This window comes from Eutrigla gurnardus, assembly GCF_963514095.1.
Source record: "Eutrigla gurnardus genome assembly, chromosome: 6".
In the NCBI taxonomy this organism is placed as follows: Eukaryota; Metazoa; Chordata; class Actinopteri; order Perciformes; family Triglidae; genus Eutrigla; species Eutrigla gurnardus.
The window spans coordinates 28,993,974-29,015,518 of record NC_139920.1 but is presented as its reverse complement, the minus strand read 5'-3'; the positions used below and the strand labels follow the sequence as shown (position 1 = coordinate 29,015,518).

The following is a 21,545-nucleotide window of genomic DNA, read 5'->3' as shown; positions in this document are numbered from 1 at the left end:
TCCACCAAAGTTTTTACTACTTTGCGATACATAAAATGTCCGAGCCCTGAAGGAGGCCCTGAAGGCAGCAGCCGTTGTCACACGCGAGCAGAGTGGGCGGCGACCGACACGTTCAACGACCGGCCGTCAGTGTCGCTGGAGGCGCCGTGAAGACGGGAGTCCTCCGCTTCAATAGCGAGGATGTCTTTCCACCGGGTGTGGGTGTATCTGTCGACGGCGTGCTTGTTCTGCTATTTAGTGGCGGTCAATCTCTTCGTCCTGGTCACGCGCGTCATTTCGCCGAGTCTCGCCAAGAAGTTGATCCTGAAAATGGGCGAGAGGACCACCATGACTCAGAATCCCAAATTCAAGTACGAGGACTGGGGTCTGACGTTCGCCTCGCTGAGCTTCCTCAGGACCGCCGCGCACCACATGTGGCTGTCGCTGGGCCAGGACGCGTTCACGGGAGGGAGCGCGCCGGACACACCGGTGGTCAACTTGGACGGAGAGACGACCAGCATCTGCAAGTACCTGAGAGGTGCGTGATGACGTTCACCCCCCCCCATGCATGCACGTCACGGTGCTCCTAACTACCGCTGTATGTATGTATGTCTGCAGGCAACAGACCGCTGGTGTTGAGTTTTGGAAGTTGCACCTGACCCCCGTTTATCTTCAAACTTGAGGAGTTCAAGCAACTCGTCGAGGACTTCAGCGACGTGGCGGACTTTCTTGTGGTCTACATCGCCGAGGCGCATTCAACAGGTGAGACGGTCCTGATGACGTAAGCTGAAGTTGTTACTGCTGGAAATAAGACATTTATTTACGAGACGTAAAAATGCATCAGGATAAACTCCTGGAAAGTCGTTACATATTATATTATACAATAAAATTGAGTCTTTGATTCGATAAAAATGTTTAAATTTCACTATGTGAGATGTATCTCTGTGTCCAGAAGTTTCCAGGCGCCTCAAAGAAACTGCATGAACTCTGATGCCGTAATGCACTTATGCAACGTCCACGTGCGTCACATGTTCCAGAACTGCAGTGTTCTGTACATTCCACGTCCACTTCCAGCGTAACCCACGTTCTTTTGTTCCTGGCGTCAGACGGTTGGGCCTTCGCCAACAACTTTGACATCAACCAGCACCGGAGCCTGGAGGACCGGCTGTCCGCGGCCCAGATCCTGGTTCAGGAGGAGCCCCGGTGTCCGGTGGTCGTGGACCACATGACCGACGCCTCTGCCATAAAGTACGGCGCTCTGCCCGAGAGGCTGTACGTGCTGCAGGCCGGCAAAGTCGTCTACAAGGTGAGACGTCGCGCCACTGACGGCAACATGGCAGTGTTGTGGGTGTAAAGGTCCCAACGCTATCTGTACTCGCAATAAAAGAAACCCACACACACAACACTCAAATTGTTGGCATGCAGCCACTCGTGTTCGGCACGCCAGGAATGTATAATTATGCGTTTGTTTAAAGGCACGAGCATGCCTCTGACGTTGGTATGTCCTCATTCTATTGATAACAAAAGTGTCATCTTGTTGTCATGTTATGCTTCGTGTGGTTAACGCTCCTCTCCGGGGTCTCCAGGGGGGCTTGGGGCCTTGGGATTACGATCCGGCGGAGGTGCGTTCTTTCCTGGACAAGATGAAATAGAAACAGTTGTTTCAAGTCACGACCACGTATTTGCCGTCTGACCAGCCTCAACCCTACTGGTGTCCGGCGGGGAAAAGGGGTCAACACCACTGTTTATTACTCTACATCGGGAATCTACATGTAGTCCTTTAGCTGATCTCTGGAGTCTCGTGCTTAAAAGTATTACTTTTATTGCTGAAAACGTACGTCTACTGTCACCCTCCAAGCTTGAATTGGCTGGTTGTTTCTGAGTGACCGCTGCAGGTTAAACCGCTGGCCTCCGTAGCCAGATGGAGTGAAACACAGAGAGAATCCCAGTCAAGAGTTTGTGTTCAAGGTATCGCTAAATGTACAGGAGACGTCACCCAAGTTGTCTTAACTTAAGTCCATGAAAACCCCTGTTTCCCACTTTTACATTACATTTAGATTTAGCAGAGTCGTCGTATATCTGTCAGTACAGTAGGTTTATTACCCACTGAGCATTAGATGTTTATAGGACACCTATTTGTCTGTGTCATCTACTTTAAATACAAGTTGTTGTGAAAAGTAAGACTTCAGTAGTTTCAGCATCTTGTGAGTTTGGTCTAAATTCAGGCTCTACTTGAGAGCTAAAGCACAGAGGCAACGTCTTGTGCTCAGTGGGTCAGTTTAGCATCAGCATCGTGCGCTGCGTTAATGAATGTTTCCTCTTGTCCATGAATGCTCCGAGGTGATTTCACAGGAAGATTCTTTTTAATGATGATTGCAGTGCAAACCTCTGGGTGACTGTAATCTGATGAAGGATTACTTGAAAGATGGCCTCCTCTGGATTACTGAGGAGCGTTTTATGATGAGACGAGTGTAATAAGCATCTCGTTAAACGGTCTGCATTTCCTTTTTGAATGTATTTTTGTATGTTTGCATCAGAGCATAATAAAGAATAACCTGGGATGTGTTCTCAATGCATCCGCAACATGTGACTTGAATTGTGTTGCAGTTCAATGTATTCACTCCGTTTGTTCAGCCCATCAGTTTGAATGTTTCCATCCTCCCCCCTCACCCACAGCAAGCCAACATAGCTGGATGAAATGAAGCAGCTAAATCACGAGTCGCTCAAATGAAAAGCAGCAGGTGAGCCATTGTTCCAAACAACGTCTGTAGTTGCAGCTTTTGTCACCGTGAAACACACACACACACGTTTTTGTTTTTAATTCTCGCACCACGTGACAAGCCAACGGTTTGCTTTCTCGTCTGGATGGAGGGTCAAGGGTCGTGCCAAGTTTAACAAGTGCATACATGCCAGTCGTGACGTGTGCCATTCAGGCCCTGATGGCAGTTAATGCCTAACTATCTAATCTTTGCACATCCATTGATTTTGCCCTCCAGCGTGTCTAAAACGCTGCAGAATAACACCCTCGCTATCCAACTAAAAGTCTTCTATAGAGTTATTATTTAGTGAAACACGAGTGTGTTGCTTTTTCGATGTCAATGTTTTAACGATGTAGTGGAAAAAGCCAGTCATATCTGTTGTTTTATCGTCTTTCCTCCTGTATTTGCTGTAGCTTCTCCACTTCTAAATGAATAAGCTGCTCATACGTTTGTATTTTAATGTTCTCATTAATATATCTTTTTATAATGCACACAATAGCAGCAACAGTGGTCAGGTCACATAACGTTAATGTGACCCTGTTGAAAAAAATCACATCTTAATATATAAAAGGGCCTTGTGACAGAATCCAAACATGACTTTAAAATGAACAACAGGATCATCGCTCAGGGTTACAAGTCTACTGCGAGGATAAATTGGCGAACAAAGCGGTGTTGTGTCTTGCTGCTTTCATAACCTTAATTGTGCTGCTCCAGCGTTGGAGAGCAGGCTTGGCTGCCGCCCAGCCAGGCCACATCCTGTGGAGAGCAGCCGGCAGCAGCAGCAGCAGCAGCAGCAGCTTCGCCTGGCTTCCTATTGTTAGACAGGAACCAGAACGCTGTCAGATCCTCCCAACCGTGGACTTTTGTTAAGATTCATGTCCCAATCTGTAATTAAAAACCAAAGGAGCCTTGTGCGGTGTATTCGGTTGCTTTTTAGGGCGTGGAAATATTGTGATTAGGCCAGAGGTCTCTGCAAAGCAGGAGGTTCCTCTGAAGCCCACCAGAGGGCAGTGTGAAGCTATTTTTACTCCAACGGGAGAGCAGCTGTTGTTCTTCTGGGCTCTCAGACACTGGAGGGACCCATCTGGATGAATTTGAATCACTTGAAAGATCATTTAGCCTTCAAAGAAACGGATGAATCCCATTTAATGTTTGTATAAGATGCACTTTATTCGTCTTTTGTGCCGATTTGCATATTATCCTCACTGACCAACCAACGAGGCCTTTGAAGAGGTTTACAGATGCATATTTTCACCTTTTAGATTGATTTTTTTAAATATTTTTATTCTCCACACAACAGGAAACCAATCTATACATTTAGAGAATAGCATGAATCCAGGGAACACACAAATATCACAACGAGAGATCTGGAGTTTCCTCGACTTTGGGGATACATAAAGCTCTAAATTTAATGTTCAGCTAATGATCAGACCTCCCAGCTGCATTCCAGCAGGGGGCGATGAATAGATATTGACTAAACACAACACAGAGCTTCTAAATGAACCCTCGTAAAATAAATAAATAGAGATCCTCTGTGACCGTTTTAACAGCTGCAAACCATTTGTATTTTGAGATTTATATTCTTACCACACACAGGAAAAATCCATGCAGCAAACCCCCTCCTCATTGGGAGACAGCAGGACAAGGCGAGGAGTACACTTATTTAAAAATGTAGTCTCCAAGAGATAAAACAAGCACCCATCGGCCTTCTCTTGCAGGTTTAGTTATTAGTGCATCAGGATCTGTGGATGCTCCAAGGGATTTTCACAGGATGCTTTTTATGCAATTACAGTGAAAACTTTGTTGTAATCTTCTACAAAAGTGGATTATATAGGATTTTGTTTTGTAACCAATTCTCTAATTTGTGTTATTCTTAAAGGACTGTTTATACCTTCAAGCATCGTCTTTATTGTCCATTTGCCCTTTGTAAAGCACTTTGAGCTTCATCTCTTGTAGGAAAAGTGCTCTTTAAACTAAGTTTATTATTACTTAACTGAAACACAGCGTCCCTTCGTCCTTTCTCACGTCACGGCAGACTTCCCTGCCACGACGTCTCCTTCGCTCTCCAGGATTACCTCCCAGTCTGGTGGACTACAGCAGAGATACAGATAGTTTTATGCTGGAAGACATCTCTCTGGTGAAACTCTTCATAACACAAGTGATGTATTTATACCTGGATGAAGACTGCAGGCACAGAGGGGTGTGGTGATGCTGGTGCATCTGACATCCTGTCTGTGTGTGTGTGTGTGTGTGTGTGTGTGTGTGTGTGTCGTGTGCGTGTGCGTGTGCGTGTGCGTGTGTGTGTGCGTGTGTGTGCGTGCGTGCGTGCGTGAGTGTTGTGGATGTCATGTTAGCTATTGGCTGTTGGATAATTAAACAGTATTTTCCCTAAAACCTGTCACAAGAAGTACAAGCTGAAGATGGATCCATCCGAGTGTTTTAAATTAAAACCAGAATTTTATATTTTTTTATGCATCATTTGAACACTTTGTATATGTGTAACGCATTTATTAAAGATAAATCGTTATGTCCACAGCTTCAGCAGCATATTCTAGTGTCGATATGAATCTGCATTCAGGCGAAATAAATAAAAACACACACCGGTATTTAAGTTATTGTAAAATTATATTAACAAGCAATCTTTCCTCAATTTGAAATAAAAAAATATCAGCAAATAAAGGCAACATAGGACAGATGTATATAATGCGTAATGTTCACAGGAGAGAAAAAAAAAGAAATAAAAATTCTCATCACATTTACAAGACTGCTGCTAAGTTTATAATGATGCCTACTAGAACTGGTTTAGAAAGCTTTGACTAACTGAATAACTGGGGCAATATATGTAGTCAAAGATCGTATCAAAATATAAAAAAAATGTGGGCAGGCAAGAAGGGGCGGGGGGGGGGGGGCACAGGAGGGAAGTATGAACAACCAAATACGTATGAGATTAAAATGGGCCGCTCATTCATAGCCGTTTCATCATAAATCAACACAGAAGGGCTACGACCATGGAGAGCACAGAGTGTTAAGCACAGACAGGTAAAGAGATATACACCACATGTTAAAGCAGGTGTCCACACAGAAGAGCAGCACTAGGTAGTATGTTGTACACAGATTCTCAGCATTCATGCACTCACTTCTTATGCCGAAGTCTGGTTTCCCTCGACAGAACACGACGGCGGTACAGCTGCCGTTCAAATAAAAAAAAAAAAACAGCCGAGAGCGCCCAATCGCATCGCCGTCAACAATAAAAGAGACTGGGAACGGGATCAATTTGACATTGTAAGAACCACGTGAGCACTTACATACCGTGAAAGGTCGTCACAATAAAAGCCGTCATCTTTCAAGTCTTTCCCCCTAAACGAACCTCTTTAAATAGAAGGGCGGGCGTCGGGGAGGAGAGTACATTATTTATAAAGGTGGCCGCAGAGGAAAAGGCAAATTCTGAGTCCCGTGTCGACTGTGACACAGTTTGCATGGCGATAAGTAAAACGACAAAGACGAAAGACTTTCCAAGCTCACAATGCATATGCACACTCTCCAGTGTTTGAAGTGACAAAAAGCGGAGACATTTTTCCTGCACCACAAAGCAATAATTCAAAAGTACAAGAGGTAAACTTCAACCATTATTTTCTCTCTCGAGGGGCCGAGGGGGTCACGGGGGGCTAAAACAGAAGACGTGTCATGTATGCATTTCAGTAGCTGGTTTTGTCACACTTGGGGGGGGGGGGGGGTTTGTGATAAGATGGAGAAATTGTCCTTCATTTTGAGCAAAGGAGCAGTAGTCGCCAGGCATTTAGATTTTTTTTTCACTCCGATCAGCATTCTAGCGTTAGTGTGGAACCAAAATGGCGCCTGTCCCTGATTCGGTGCTGATGTGTTTGGCCGTGTCCTATAGTGAGTTCAGATCCTCGGAATGATGGCAAATAATGTCGGGCTGGGGGGGTCGAGGGAGGTCACACGCTCATCGTCATGGTGGGGGAGTACTGTGGAGGCAGACAGAAGAAGAGAGGGTTAACACAGAGTCAAACAATTAGACATTCCAAGCAATATTTGCAGAGCAATGAAAACCATAAAGCAAAATTTAAATATCCAATTTATTCTTTTCAGTTCGGAAAGGATTGAGAAGAAGAATAACTTATTTACTCTCGATAACCCTTCTTCCATATTTAATAATGAATTAATTAATAATAATAATTATTAGTACTATTAGTATTTCTTATAATAACAACAACAACAACAACAATAATGATAATGTATCAAGTTCTCCTTGGTCAGACGCCTGGCTAGCTCTCTGGACGCCGCGGCTCTAGTCAGTGATGCTAATGCTAATATGCTGCTATGACTGTGGCGTTTCTGTGTGGTCAACAGCGGCTTCATCAAAGTACCACCACAGTCACCGCCGGTCCAGAGGCAAGAAGGAGACTCACGTTCTCGCTCTGAAAGGAGTGGAGGAAGTTTCCACTCAGCTCCCCGTCGTCCCTCGGGGTCCCGGGAGGATTGCTAATGCCACTTAAATTGTTTGGGGAGTTCTGGAAACAAAGAGTTGACAACATTTTATTTTTATTATGTCACTTTCTTCACGATGAAGCTCTAAATGCAAAGACTCTGCGTGTTTACCTTGTTCATTCCATCCAAATCACCAGAGCCTAAGAACGAAACAACATGAAAAAGTTTGTATTCGATGACCATAAAATAATTTTTTACGTCGTGGTTCTGCCTAAAAAATAATCTCTACTGGACAAAAGTCTACTCAAGTCATTTCATGCAACCTGAACATTTGCATCTCGTATGAGTGTATTATTGTAGTTACTATGATTGTTACCTAGTGACCCGTTCATGTGGTGTGGTTCCATCCCAGCCATGGCACCCAAGGGTCCGTCAGAGCCGGGACCCATGGGGAACTGGAGGGGGAAACAAGACAGCATGGACTCACTAACCACATCTCCACAACACCGCTGGCATCGGACCAGGATCAAATTAAAAAGTGACTCAAAATAACCAGGAGCCACACAATGCATTTACTCATCTCTGTCACTGTGAACAGTCCCTCTTTCAACTGAAAGGTTCTTGTTCGGATCCTTTTAGCGACTAGAGAGCGACTGAAACAGTAGCCCACAGTATCAAACAACACAAAGAAAAGGAACCAGCGCAGCAACAGCATATAGTTTGTTTCTATAAAAGTCGTTTATACATTCCTGGGTGGATGTAACGAAGGAGTCGTGCAAACATGCTTCAGTAAAGTAAGGAAACTAGTGTTTTTTTTACACAGCGTAGATCTATATAAGCACAGTAAAGTGGCATAACCATTTAATAAACCATATAAAAGGTAATTCTGTTCTGTAAATGCCTGTGTTGATCTGTCTAACCTCACATGCTATAATAATAATAATACATTTTATTTATAGTGCCCTTTTCATCAGAAGATCTCAAGGGGCTACAGGTTAAAAGCAGTTTTGTTAAAAATAAAAAGGTAAAAGTTTTTTTTTTGTATTTGTTTAAAAAAAAAAAAAACATCTAAGAGGGGGATCCAAAAGTTTTGCTAAAAAGAAATGTCTTAATACCTTTTTTAAAACAATCAGTATATCTAATTCTCAGAAAGATACAAGACTAGATCATATAATGCAATTTCGTGGAATGGAAAATGTCATTGAATTTCAGAAAGTCAGTAATTAAAATTGAAAATACAAAGAATCCTTGTAAGCCCTTTTGTAAATGACCCTGATGACATCAATGTAGAATCATGTTTAAGTCCAACCGAGAAGTATTTGATCAGCATTATGGAGGTAAAACCAGATCAAGCCTCACGATCTCACCATTAGACAGGACTGGTATTTAGTTAACGGTACAAGCTCTTCACTACGCTAACACACCGTCTACCTCACACACTTAATCGCTGACCTCAGTCAACCACGTCCCTGAGTGACCCCCATCACATTCTCAGGCCTGACCCTGATGTTTATGTGTGTTGTTAAAACAGGGTCGATGATGGACGACGTGGTGAAAAAGGGATACAGGTAGTTAAGTAGTCAGTGGGATACAAAAATAATATGTCCTCTGTCTTCAAATGTACACCAACGATACCAATAGTTCTTCTACTGAACTCGATGATCTCAACTTAATGCAGAATGAAGAGAACGATGAAAAGAGGACTTACATTATTTCGGTTGCCGGGTCCAGTGTTGATCATGGTGTACAAATTGTCACCGGAGTTGTTTGAGTCTGGAAAAGATGCAATCATATGTATAACTTCTCATGGCGATGGCATGAAAAGGGTAATTATTAAATATTTAGGTCAGGGAAGCACGAACCTGCAGGGCTGGGCATGATGGGAGTTCCTGGGGGACCCCCACCTCCAGAAGCACCCTGTGGTGAACAAGTTCAAAAATAAGTGTTTTTCCTTCGTTGTAACTCATATAGAATGTGTAAGTGAAGATGCCAGGATGTGTTCTCACCCCGTATGCACCGGGAGAGGGTGATGAGTAAGGCATCTGAAACCAAAAGCACAAACATTACAGACCAGAAAATGGGTGAGTGCGAGCCCTTTCAATACCTCAGAATGTCATCACTCATCATTTGATCATCCTAACACTATTATGGTGGTCTGTGGAAACCTGACACATCATATTACAATTATATCCCAGTCTAGAATCTTGGAGGAAATTTAGACCTCAGCAGCTCTGAGGAGAGATCTCACTGTATTCTGGACCAGCATGTTTCTCAGAGCATGTGTATGTTTGTGCATTATTACTCACAGAGTTGGCATTGTTGGGATTGGGCCAAGGCCGACCGGTCCCTGGGCCCCTAGATGGTAAATAAATTAATACGTTTTAGTTGGATGATGCATTACGGTTGAAAGACGAGGGAATATATTTACATATAACACCAAAAAAAGGGCTCACATGTTCACTCCCGGCATACCGGGACCCATGCTGTTGTGAGGAGGTCTCATCCCGCCACCGAAGTTCTGAGAATCAAACAAAATCAAACAAACAAAAATCAGAAAATGTATGTGATTTTAAACCACAACAAACAATGCAAAGCATATGAACATACAAACAAACCAGTCATGTAAAGACCAATGACTCCTGTGCCATCAAGGCAGTGATGATATTATTCTATTTATCTATTATTATTCTATGTAAGTAAACGGCGTACCTGAGGGCCGGGCCCCATAGGTCCCATGCCTCGAGGGCCGCTCATTCTCTGCATTGACCCCAAGTTAGGATGACCTGGAGAAAAGAAAAACTATTGAGCAATAAGCCAGGAAATAATGTCTCTACTGCAGGTGTAGTATGTAGTTTAATATAATAATAATAATACTGGTAACACTTTAGATTAGGGAACACATATCAACCATGAACTAGTTTCTTATTAGGTGGTTTAACCTCACTATCAATAAGCAGTGATTAGAAAATGATTGAAGGAAAACTCTCACAGTAGTTAATAGTAGTTGCAGAATATGATCATGCAGAATAAGGCATTAGTAAGTGATTTATAATGGCTTAAAAACAGCCAATATGCTACTAATATGCATGCTAATAAGAAACTAGTTCATGGTTAATATGTGGTCCCTAATCTAAAGTGTTACCATAATAATCAACCATTTTTATGTGTGTAAAGTTATTCAAAGTTAAAAATAAATCCTGAATTTAACTGGCAACCAACAACAATCTCACCTTGTGGCCGTGTTGGGTCCATGTTGGGCAGCATGGGATGAGGACCTGGTCCTCCGCCTGGTGGCTACCGGGGATAAAACACCAAGACTCAATGAAACCGTAGTTTTAAATATGTGTTATGTATTTGGATGTAGGATGTGTGTGTGTGTGTGTGAGCTCTACCTGGTTGGCCATCCTGATGGGGGGACCTCTTGGGCCTCCAGCAAAGCGAGGCGACATGAAGGACTACAACAGAAACAACATTGCTCCATAAAAGAAGTGATATAAATCCCTCAAAACGCAGCCCTAAATCATTTTTCCATAGCTTGTTTATGTGAATACTGAAAGCAGCATAAAGCATTAAGCTGAGACGGATGCCAAAGCATGAAGCATCAGCACTGAGAACCAGCGTTCCCAAATGGCAGCAAAAAACAGGGGGGGAGGGGGGGGGAAGAAAGAAAGAGGGAGAGGGAGTTACCTGACTGTGAGGTCCCATCATACTGTTAGGGGGAGGAGGCTGGGGGTGAGGAGAGCCCTGGGGACCAGGAGGACCCTGTGGCATCGCACAAAATAAAGAGGCAAGGAGAAAGACAGAGGAGGGAGAGACAAAGAGAGAAAGGGGGAGCAAGAATTAGACAAAAGAGGGTCAGAGTGAGAGAGAAGCAGGGTTACTGCAGGGCAGAGGACAGTCGGAGGGCAAGAAACCAAAGTGTGGCGCAACAAAATGTAAAAATGTACCAAAATAAGATGCTCATTTCACGTCCCAAACACAGTAAGAAGAGAGACTGAGCAGAGAGCAAGCAAATGACTGAGCCTTGAATGAGAGGAAGGAGACGGATGGAGACTGTCAGTCAAGTCATCAAGAAGCCTGCTGCATGCAGCATGTCATCAGTGCTAATTTCCCCGAATTAACAGTGTCAATTAAGCTCTATGCAATTAGCTCCGTAACAACACAAAACACCGGCACTGTGTTGCTAATATGCTGATCTGACAGAGAGTGAGGGGTCTAATTGAGCCTCCGCCAACGGATTCTGGTATGGAAAAGTATGAATGCGTGCATCGATGTCAAAATGTTGTTCCTTACATGAATCACATAATGAGTCACGCCTTTGTGGCGTCTAGTACGTAATAAGCTGGTGGAGTTTTTGGTCTGGTGGAGGCAGAGCAGCATCGCAATTTAATGTCACCTCTTAGAGCCGCTTTCATACAGTTGCCTGCCAAGAGTTTATCCTCATAAGATATTGATTTACAGTAGGTGCTGCACCTTTCGATTTCTCCATTAGGGAAAATGGCCAGGCCACGCCTGCCTGTTTACAGCACTGGAGGGGCCCAGGCAGACAGAGCGTCTGTGATGTTTACTACAAGTTCACTGAGCGGAGTGATGCAAAACAAAAAGACAAAAGCTAGGAGACCTACAGCATCATGAGATATACAAAGCCCTGACAGGCATTTACAAAGCCAGGAAAATGAGCAGTCCATTCAATCGTTTGTCACCAAATGTATGAATTTTGATCATTTATTAAGAAGTGATTTGTCAAGAGGAAACAGGAAAGTGGGAGTCGAGTATTACAGGAACGGATAATATCAATGTGGTGGGCAGCTCACCTGGAAAAAGCCGGGTGGCATGGGTCCTCCTGGCATGCCCTCGCCAGGGGGCATCCCACCCATCACAGGACTGGGGGCTGCTGCTGCACTCTGAGAACAAGAAAAAACAATACATTGATTAGTTAATACAAAATGCAATCTCAGTATGCGAGTGGATCTTTAACATGCAGACGAAATGTGATGGTTGGGAATGTATTTTATCTTCCCCATAACTGAGATTTCCTGCACGGGTTCATGTATGGATTGGAGCTGGGCTCTGCAACACCAGTCTCCCACCAAGACGAAATAACATTTCAGGGAAAATGGCAGTGACAGCCATGTAAAGGCCTATGAATGATGCTTTAACATGGGGCGACCAAACCAATCACAAGACCCTACTGATGACTTATTTGGGACCACAACTTGTTCACAGTTTAGCACTGATGTAAATGCTTTCCTTGTCTCACAACCTTGTTAAATATTATATAGATTACAAGAACACTCACAAGAATGTAGTGCGTGCGTGAATGGTGAAAATCACAAGTGCTGTGTGACAGGTTATTCCAGTAATTTACCGGAAGTACGCGTGAAAGACACATCAGCTCAAACCGCGTCGGCCGTGGATCTGAAAGGGTTAATGTGCGTTATGTGACCAGGCTTCACGACCCTTGACCAGAGTTGTAAATTAAATAAAGATTTAATTCCATTTAATTCCTGATAAAGACCATCTAATGTCACTAATCTAAAGAGAAGACATGTCTTGGATTCTGGAGACCCACATCTTTTTTTTCAGGGTCGTCAGTATGAGAGTGGTGTTAATGGGGTCCTTATTGAGGAGTGTGTGCCCGGTTGATCCATGATCCAATGGATCAGATAAGTATCAGTGGGATTCACTGAGTCAGTGGCTCCAAAGTGCTGCTACACAGCGGGGGCTTGCTGGGCCGATTTCCTGCTCAAACCGCAGCCCTAATTCACTAATGTGCCATTTGCTTCGGTCACACGCTCCTAATTGACTGAGTTTTTCTTCCCTGTAGCTGAGGCAATCCGAGATGGGCTAATGTCTTCAGAGCTGTGGGGTTTCGCTTCCAAAGAACAGCGATATAATGAGAGTTGCTCCATCAGTCCCATTTCTTAATGCATAGCTCACTGGCGTTATTGTGCAGACGTACACAAACGAGCGAAGGCGATTACAGCGGTGGATGTACCAGCACACACACAAACACTCTGTCCCGAGCTACAGACATCACTGGTCAATAGCAAACACACTCCCTGGTATCGACTGCTCCTTCCCTAATTATATCTGCTCAGGCTGCCGCTGCAGGGTCACTGTGAAATACCTCAGCGGGGAGAGAAGTGAGGCCCCAGGGCTCAGGCCTCCCCACCACTGGGACACGACGGACAGAGACAGCCTGTAAACCCTATATTAATAATAATAATGCCTCTAGAAGTGTGTGGGACAAGACGTTTCCTACAGATTTCAGCTGATCTGCTGAACAAATGTACTTCCTCATCTTGACAAGTCGACTCTCAATCAGCCCGTTTTTTTACAATTTCTTGTACCTGACAAGTTTCCGCTACCTTGCCTCGAAACTTGTCAGGTACAAGAAATGTACTTTATTGGCCTTTATAGAGAAACACGTGTAAAAACAGCCCATTTTTTGGTTGCTCTCAGAAAATGGTATATCTGTATATGAATACATTTGAATTAAGATTCGCAGTGAACTTAATTTAAAATACAAAAGGTCACAAAACCTTCTAGACCTGCAGTGACTCAAATTTGCAGTCTGTGGAGCGCCTACTGAAAGAAATAGCTCACATACCCAGAACACCATAAACCTCCATCCCACTAAGGTGCAAGCAGCATGTACATGCTTGGTGACCTGGGTGGTTTGTGATGCGCTTTTTACAGCAGAAACCGTGCTTGTTAAGTGAGGATAGTTTGTACTTTTCTTTAATTTGTTTTAATTTGGCACCTCGAGTTTCTATATAGATATATATATAGATATATATATGAATTTTAAGAAGTCGTCCTGCAGATTCACTGAAATATGTAAAAGTATGTTAAAGTATTTCCATGAAATCGCCCTCTTTACATCAAAATATCATTAAATACAGATCTTTTTTTGTAATTTAATCGAATGTCAAAGTGAGCACCATATTGGGAGTATATACTTAACAGCTGTTGAAGACCAGCACTGCATGGAGAGAATATAAATCACATCACCTGCATACATTTAAAACTACCTCTTATGCAAGAACTGCCCAGACAAGTCGTTCACATGCAAGGCAAACAAGAGAAGTAAAGATCTCAGCCCACGTGACGCAATTACTGACTTGAAAGGAGTCAGCCAGCAATTACTCAATCCAACCTGCATGGCCGGACAGGTTTACCAACACAAAAGGGTTTCTGGGTAAACATTTAGATTTTATGAGAATGTTTTTTCACGGATGGAAGGAAGAAAAAGCATCTCGTAAGCACATGAAGGGGAATTGTGGCTACGATAACTGGAAATTATGTATTTAATAGCAGTGCTTTAAAATGAAGAGTGTGAATATGAGTCCACCAACAACCGTGTTACATTATAAGGAGAGGAGACATGACGCTGGGAGTCCTGGGGCTGTATCCGTAAATATTCCTTGTACAAAGAGTTGCTCCTAGTGAGGAAATTATAAGACAATTCTTAGAATTAAGACGGCTCCTTAGAATTTCCTTTTACAGAAAAGCCATGATTCACAAAGCATCTTAACCCTAAAGAGAGCTCCGAGGGTGAACACTGGAAGGAGCAGGGAGAAGGGGAGAAAACTGGAAAGACAAAGGAGGTAGGAGAATTATTTTCCAAACGCTGAATGACAGGGAGTTAATGAAACGCTCCGCGTTAGTTTGTGATCGTGTTCGAGGCTGATCACGGGTGGGAGGTGCGCTCACATCTCCCACCCAACGCAATAACGCTATAAAACGACGATTAATAAAGTAATTCTACTCTATTCTGAATCAAAATGATCACAACACTAAGATATTAAGCAAGAATATTTGCTAGTTCATAGATTTGCACGCCGACCAACGCTGCTATTTATATTTATGTGGAAGCTGAGCCATTTCCCTCTGTTAATATCAAATTACCAGCAAGGTAAATAAACGTAAGCAAATAAACATAACTACTATAAGCATGTGAATAGGCTGCTGCACATGTAGGCCTGTGTTTACGGGATACATTTAAAATAGACCTGTGGTGTACAATTTATTCAGAGACCATGAAATGAAATAACACTGATAGTTATACGTCTGTATATTGTTAATACACACATTTCACAGTCCATTCTATGCCCATTTTCCTCAAGAGTAAACTTCCCTTCTTGTTTTCTTGATCAACCAATGACATCTCTTTAAAAGAATGTCTCATAACTAGCAAACGGGGTCAACCACACCTCCTCCACACTAAGGTAAATGTCAGAGTTGCTCTGTGAAGTTCCTGAATCACTCCTAAATTAGGACTCCTAGGAGGAGAGCCAGTAACGCTGGCAACACCGGAGCTAATGGCTAACAGACGGCAGTTCCATCCAGTTACATTATGAAGCGGTCACGCTAGATTCACTACAAAGTAGTAGTTTTAATGTTCATTTTTTGGAATAAATATAGTTTGATGGAGATATTTTCACAACAAAATACATATAGAGGGAATTACGATCTATGTTTAACTTCCTCACAGTCTTAGCAGCTTATGAAACATAAATACTACTAACGCCAAGATTTTTTTAAATAAATAAAAATACCATATTTTATTTCTCAATCACTTCAATTGTGTGTTTTGATGCAAATAGCCACTATAGTTGACTATAGTGAAGTATACGATTTTTTGACAATTAACACCGACTTCAGAGCCTTTCAAAGCATTTATTGGGACGGTGTCTCTAAAAGAACTTTAGAGGGGCATCTATAAATGTTACATCTGTCCTTGTTTTCCTGCTCATCCCATCTGTGATTCAAAACCGTGACACCAAACCAAAGTATGAGTTTTGTGATTAAAAACAAATCTTTATCATAAAAGCCCACAGCTGTGCTTGCTGGACTGTCCCAAACAGCCTGATGCTGCTTTCGGTCGAAGCGAGCCCCGTCTGTCCACAGACCGTTTGGTGCAGGAAAGGGGCAGATGTCTCAGCCCTGCCCCGGGCTATACGGCTCTTGTCTGGGCCCTTCCATACAACTTCCCAGGGGACCTCTTTCAAGACAGACTACCCCCCACCCAACATGATTCAGCGCGTATGTGTGTGTAGTTACGAGCACACGGACAAATTTCCCCTGAATTCTCGAGTCACTGGAGGAGGTTACAAAAGGCCAGAGTTGCGGCGGATGTGCTTGTGCTCTCTTTACAAAAACAAAGAGAGAGCGGGGGAGAGGGGAACACATGGGGAGGGGAGAGAAAGAACGAGAGAGCAGGGTGAAGATGACCACGAGGTTGACTGAGGTAAAACCGTGAAAAAGCAACAGTATACACACAGAGATACAAACAGAAAGAAGGGGAAAAACGGGATGAATGATTTGGATGGTTGGGCCGCAGCACAGACCACCCAACTGCCGGCTCCTGACCTAGCATGCTCTTAACAGCCTCACTTCTTCCACTGGAACCGACGCTCAAAAGAAACCAGCCCCTATGTTTAGCTTGTAAATGTTTAACCATCAATCAACATCATAAAACCACTCTGGATCCTGACTGGATGCGCTCTCCCTCTCTAGTTACATCTAGCAGGTCCCTTCCACTTCTCATCTCCCTCCTCCCTTCCTCCCCCAACCCCCTTCTCCTCCGTTTTATTCCCTCCGCGGTGGTGGTGGTGGTGGTGGATGCTGGGCATATGCCACACTGCCACTCCCCTTTCCTTGTCCCCCCCCCCAATCTGCCCCTCAGCTCTGTGACAGCCATCAATCAGCCGCTGACGCCATGGCGACGGGGCCCCTCGGGGAGCGTTCGCCAAGCCCAGTGTGAATATGCCGGGGTTTTTACGAGCTCTGCCGGCTAGCAGAGCAGCACTCACCTCCCCCACACCTAGACAAAGGCTAGGTCCAAGGACTAGTACTGTCCACACTAAGACACACACTATACACACACACTTGTCTGACCCCCGACATCCACACGTGAACACAAGGAGGACGGACATCAGCGCGAAGGGCAACCGCAAGATGTCGGGGAGAGCCGACCACACAGAAACTCCCGAAGCTCACTTCCACAGCAGCACACCGCCGATTCAGTGCTCTCTCATTTGCTTAATGTTTACCACGTTATGAATATTGCCTCCGTCAAATAACGAGCTGCAATCTAACATTTAATCTTTCAAAGCCTCTGAGGATGTTTCCTTGTCTTAATATTTGGTTCAATCATTAATACTACTAAAAGAGTTGTGATAGTTTTCTACAATTTAGGGATACAATCACACAATAAAAAAAACTAAATCAGTCATATTGCAATCAATTAGCATAAAGTGGGCTCTGTGAATGAATGCCCTCCTTTGTCTGTACGAGTTAGAATAATAATAATGTGGTTATTGAAAAGGGCAGGGCCACGCTGTCGTCTCTCTCCCGCTCCCAGGTCACCTGCCAGATCAGGAGGCCTGTTACCGTGACAACCCTATCTGCCAAGAGCAGGACCAATATCTCGGTTTTAACCCCTTCCTGTCCGACGCTTCACCCAACCTACATACAAACTGGGTCGTGTATCAGTCATCTTGAGAAGACTCTTAACCCCTAATGCGTTTCCTTGACTGTGCTGATAGGGCAAAACCTAAGTAGGATTTTTTTTATTTAATTTGACGTCAGCTACATGATGAAACACAAGGATGTGAACAGCAGCAGCAGCAGCAGCCACTGACCAGCAGTTTGCACTTTCTTTGATCCTTGTGAGGCTCTTTTTGAATGCTGACTCAAAGCTGGAAACAATGCAGCACAAAAAACGTCATAATTATCAGGATGCAAAACACCCATACTATGCAAATATGAAAGTGCTGTCATAAGCGGAGCAATGCACGACAGAATGATGTGCGATGACTTGAGTGATGTTTAGTAGATGGAGATAGTCGGGATGTGAGAATGCCTTCACTGTGCTTCGGTTTTAAATGTATGAGGTTTACGTGACTGCAGATAATATATTTCATTACATACTTGAGCTAGCACACATCAGGACAGCAATCAAGCTGTGTCAGGGTTGCCATTCTGTTGTAGAGATCGTTTACCAGGACATTTCCAGTGATGATCTCGCTGGTATGACGAATAGGAATCATGCCATATACTAATCAATCCCTTTTTATCTTATGCATTAAAGTTATTAATTATATTGCTGCCTGAACACCAATTATAGTAGCCTACAATGTTGCCCCCTGACAAATATCGACTGAAAAATGTAGGATTCAGAGTTTATTATTATTAACTGCCGCTGACTCTTTATCATCAGTTTGATCACATCACTCTTTATCTGCTTTACTAGAAATATTAAGCACACTCTGGCTTCCTATTTATTATTAACCTACTCTCAATACCAACACACATTCGCAGCGTTGATGCAAACAAATTTTAAATGAACAACCCGTTTAAAACGAGCTGGAAGGAAAGCAACGTTATGTAATGTCATCAAACGTGCATGTGCCGCTATGTGACGTGACTTGTGTTTACAGCGTTTCCACAACAGAAACAAAGCAGTCAACTCAAAACACTCTCTTCAGTAGTCCATAAACTACCATTTGAGCGTTGATGATGCTGATTATTATAAGTTATGCCTTGCAGATGGCAATATTACACACTTGGGCAGTTTCTGATGGATAACCTAGTAGCTCATTCTCAGCTAGAGATACGAGTACGTTGAAATGATTATAATTTTTGGAGAGCGTGGGATCTCTGAGTGTGTGTAAAGTCTGCGTGAAGTTGAGGAGAACACACAGCGGTTTCTTTCTCATCTTCACAGCTGAGGCAGGGAGCGTGAGCGTGGCATGGACGGGGAGAGAGAGCGCTCGACAGGTCTGACTCAGGACATGCTGACATCAGCATCATTTTCCCAGAAGCACATAAAACTCACTGTTGGGCGCATCGACAGGGCAAGATGACCGATCGTAAATTCAGAAGAATGAAGAATAAAAAAACAAAACCCATATTGTCCCAAATTGCATTACGTAGTTAAATGCAGCTATAAAAAGGTGCAGTGGGCAAAACAATTACTTCCATCGTTAAAAAAAAGGTGATGATAAATTATAAGGATGACAGAAAATCCTGATTCTTCACACTAAAAAGGGAATCACATAACCTGAAGCTGTATATATCAAGGGGGGATGTGGGAGATTTTGTGTTGACAAACATAGATTATGCACACTTTGCTCTGATCTGACTCGTTGCACATTATTTTCCCCGCTTCGTAGCCTTGAGAGCAGACTTGTTGTCTTCTTTAGCGGAAGAAGGAGCGATACGTGCAACAGTTCCCATAGAAGCACTACTCACGTAATCATGGAAGGCCTTTGCTTCGCTGGAGTGGTCACATGTCTCTCGTCTCTCTGGTGCAGCACAATACAAGTCCCAGAATACACTGTGGACAAGACAGGTCATGAAGCAAACAAACGCACACACTGGAAATGTTTACAGGCGAGACGGGATTATTATCACTTACCACCACCAAGAATGTAGGAATCCAGGGGGTTCTCCAAGTGTTATGTTTTTCTCCCATCGGATCTAGGATTAAAAACATTTTAATATTGTTGAGCCTAAATATATATATAATAATATTTTTTTAATTGTATTTACTTCACATACCTCTGATAGAAATGTCTGTGCAGACTTCTGTGCTCCTATGTGCAACAAATACTCATAGACGTACAAAGCCAACCTGTGTAAAAAATTAAATGTTAGGTTTTCATCAAATATGACCAAGTGGTAAAAAAAAATAGAATAAACGTCAAACAGTAGATTGAATCTCTCTTCAGCGGGCACACTGGGTGACCAGAGTCGGGCACAGGCCCTTTGAACAATGGCTGCCAAATAGCCTTATGCAAAAATGAATTAATGGTGTAGCCGTAGCCTGGGTATGATTCTCTAGGTTAAAAAGCAACAGTGTGATATAGCATGTAAACGTGAAACTAAACCAGCCACGCCAGCAGCCTGCGGCGTGCTAGCTCGGGTCCGGTATCCTGGTGGCACTGATGGGGAGTAAAAACGGAGCGGAGAAAACAATGTACCGCGTTAGCGAGGCGGTGTTATTGTTTTCTCCCCCTCCGGTGCTCTCCGGCAGAATAACCGACACAACACACAAAATGCGAGGCTAACCCGCCGGTTTAAACGCGGCCGAACTGAACGTGGAGGCGTAAAGAGACGACCAAAAAACAGAGAGAGCCAAAGATAGCATAACTACGGCTCAGGGGAGGAATGGCGAGCAGACAAGGCGGTTCATTCAATTCAGTTCTCGGTAAGGAGGAAATCGCCGTTTAGCTAACCCGTCCAGCGAACAACAGAGCGGGAGGCAACAACTTACGAGGCGAGGAAGAAACACATACAGGGAAATAAAATGGTTGCTCGGCTTACTTTTCTCGCGCTTGGCCGTCCGACGGCACCGGGGTGCCTTTGCCTTTGGGGAACATTGTTTTGTGTGGGAGGACGACCGCCTTCTCGTGCCTTTTTTTTCGCTATTTCATCTGTCAGATCATCGCGGCCGCGACCCTCTCGCACTCCAACCGCACTCCTCCTCCTCAACCCGACGACTCAACCGAGCCTGGTGCGGGAGGGGGAAGAGGCGGGGCCTGCGCCTGACTGACGCAGCCCGCGGCCAATGAGAGCGCGCCATTCGCCGTTAAGGTCCAGCCGCGAGATCAATTTATGAGGATGATTTAACCGTTTCCCCCCCGTTGATTCTTACCTATAGAGTGAACCAACATATCTGGGAATCAACCAAATTGTGTTTCTTTCTCTCCAGAATTATATTATATAATAAAAAGTATATATAGGAGAGTTTATCATCTTAGAAATAATTATAATATTCAATAATCATGGCATATCATCTCTAAAATATGGAGCCCTGAAAAGGTTTTTTTTATACCAGCTGATTTGAAGTTAAAATGTTATATTTTTGAATCTAATCATTAAACATGTTATAAGATACAATCAGTCTGTATTTCTTTTTTTCACAAACTTGTATGTGTTAATTATCAGCAAAGTATAGGCTTTTTTGTTTCATCATAACCATCAAAATGTGTTGATTTGGGACAAAATAGCTGTTTTCTTTTTAACAGGAAATAACAAAACGTACAGATATATAAATCAGTCTAAAGACTCGATTTTGAAAAGTCACTTCAGCATGAAAATCATAACTTCTATAGAGGCCTATTAAAACCATGTTTAAAAAAAACACTTCATACTGTTTTTCTAGTAAACATAAACGTTTGTATCGTTTTATTAGATTACGTTTGTTGTCCAGACAGGTTTTTCCTATGCAGCCCCTAAATATGCGGTAACTACACGTTCCACCTTAAATAAATGAGGACGTAAGAGTAACCACTACAGGGGATGGTCTCTCTCTCTCCCTCTCTCTCCCTCCCTCCCTCTCCC

The 21,545-nt window shown here is 43.4% G+C and overlaps 2 protein-coding genes across 4 annotated transcripts; one reads left to right on the top strand and one right to left on the bottom strand.

Annotated features, from left to right (window-relative positions):
- The first annotated feature begins 128 nt into the window (after positions 1–128).
- dio1 (iodothyronine deiodinase 1) lies at positions 129–2,534 on the top strand. 2 transcript variants are annotated; one of them, XR_014597265.1, is made up of 5 exons: positions 129–517; positions 598–741; positions 1,086–1,285; positions 1,566–1,813; positions 1,966–2,534. XR_014597265.1 is itself a non-coding variant. In XM_084011055.1 (4 exons), exons 1-4 carry the CDS (start codon positions 181–183, stop codon positions 1,629–1,631), a joined length of 747 nt encoding a protein of 248 aa, XP_083867181.1. In that variant the 5' UTR covers positions 129–180; the 3' UTR covers positions 1,632–2,534. The 2 variants fall into 2 exon arrangements, 1 of the variants encoding a protein (XP_083867181.1); XM_084011055.1 differs by having other exon boundaries at positions 1,566–2,534.
- Positions 2,535–5,344: 2,810 nt separating this feature from the next.
- ssbp3b (single stranded DNA binding protein 3b) lies at positions 5,345–20,728 on the bottom strand. Of its 2 annotated transcripts, XM_084012275.1 has the most exons (18): positions 20,526–20,728; positions 19,761–19,833; positions 19,618–19,679; positions 19,452–19,536; positions 12,002–12,091; positions 10,875–10,949; positions 10,580–10,642; positions 10,418–10,481; positions 9,897–9,970; positions 9,641–9,705; positions 9,494–9,542; positions 9,194–9,229; positions 9,050–9,104; positions 8,896–8,960; positions 7,564–7,642; positions 7,359–7,387; positions 7,169–7,270; positions 5,345–6,724 (listed from the first exon to the last, which is right to left on the bottom strand). In XM_084012275.1, exons 1-18 carry the CDS (start codon positions 20,579–20,581, stop codon positions 6,695–6,697), a joined length of 1,152 nt encoding a protein of 383 aa, XP_083868401.1. In that variant the 5' UTR covers positions 20,582–20,728; the 3' UTR covers positions 5,345–6,694. The 2 variants fall into 2 exon arrangements, with proteins under 2 accessions (XP_083868401.1, XP_083868402.1); XM_084012276.1 differs by lacking the exon at positions 10,875–10,949.
- Positions 20,729–21,545: the final 817 nt, after the last annotated feature.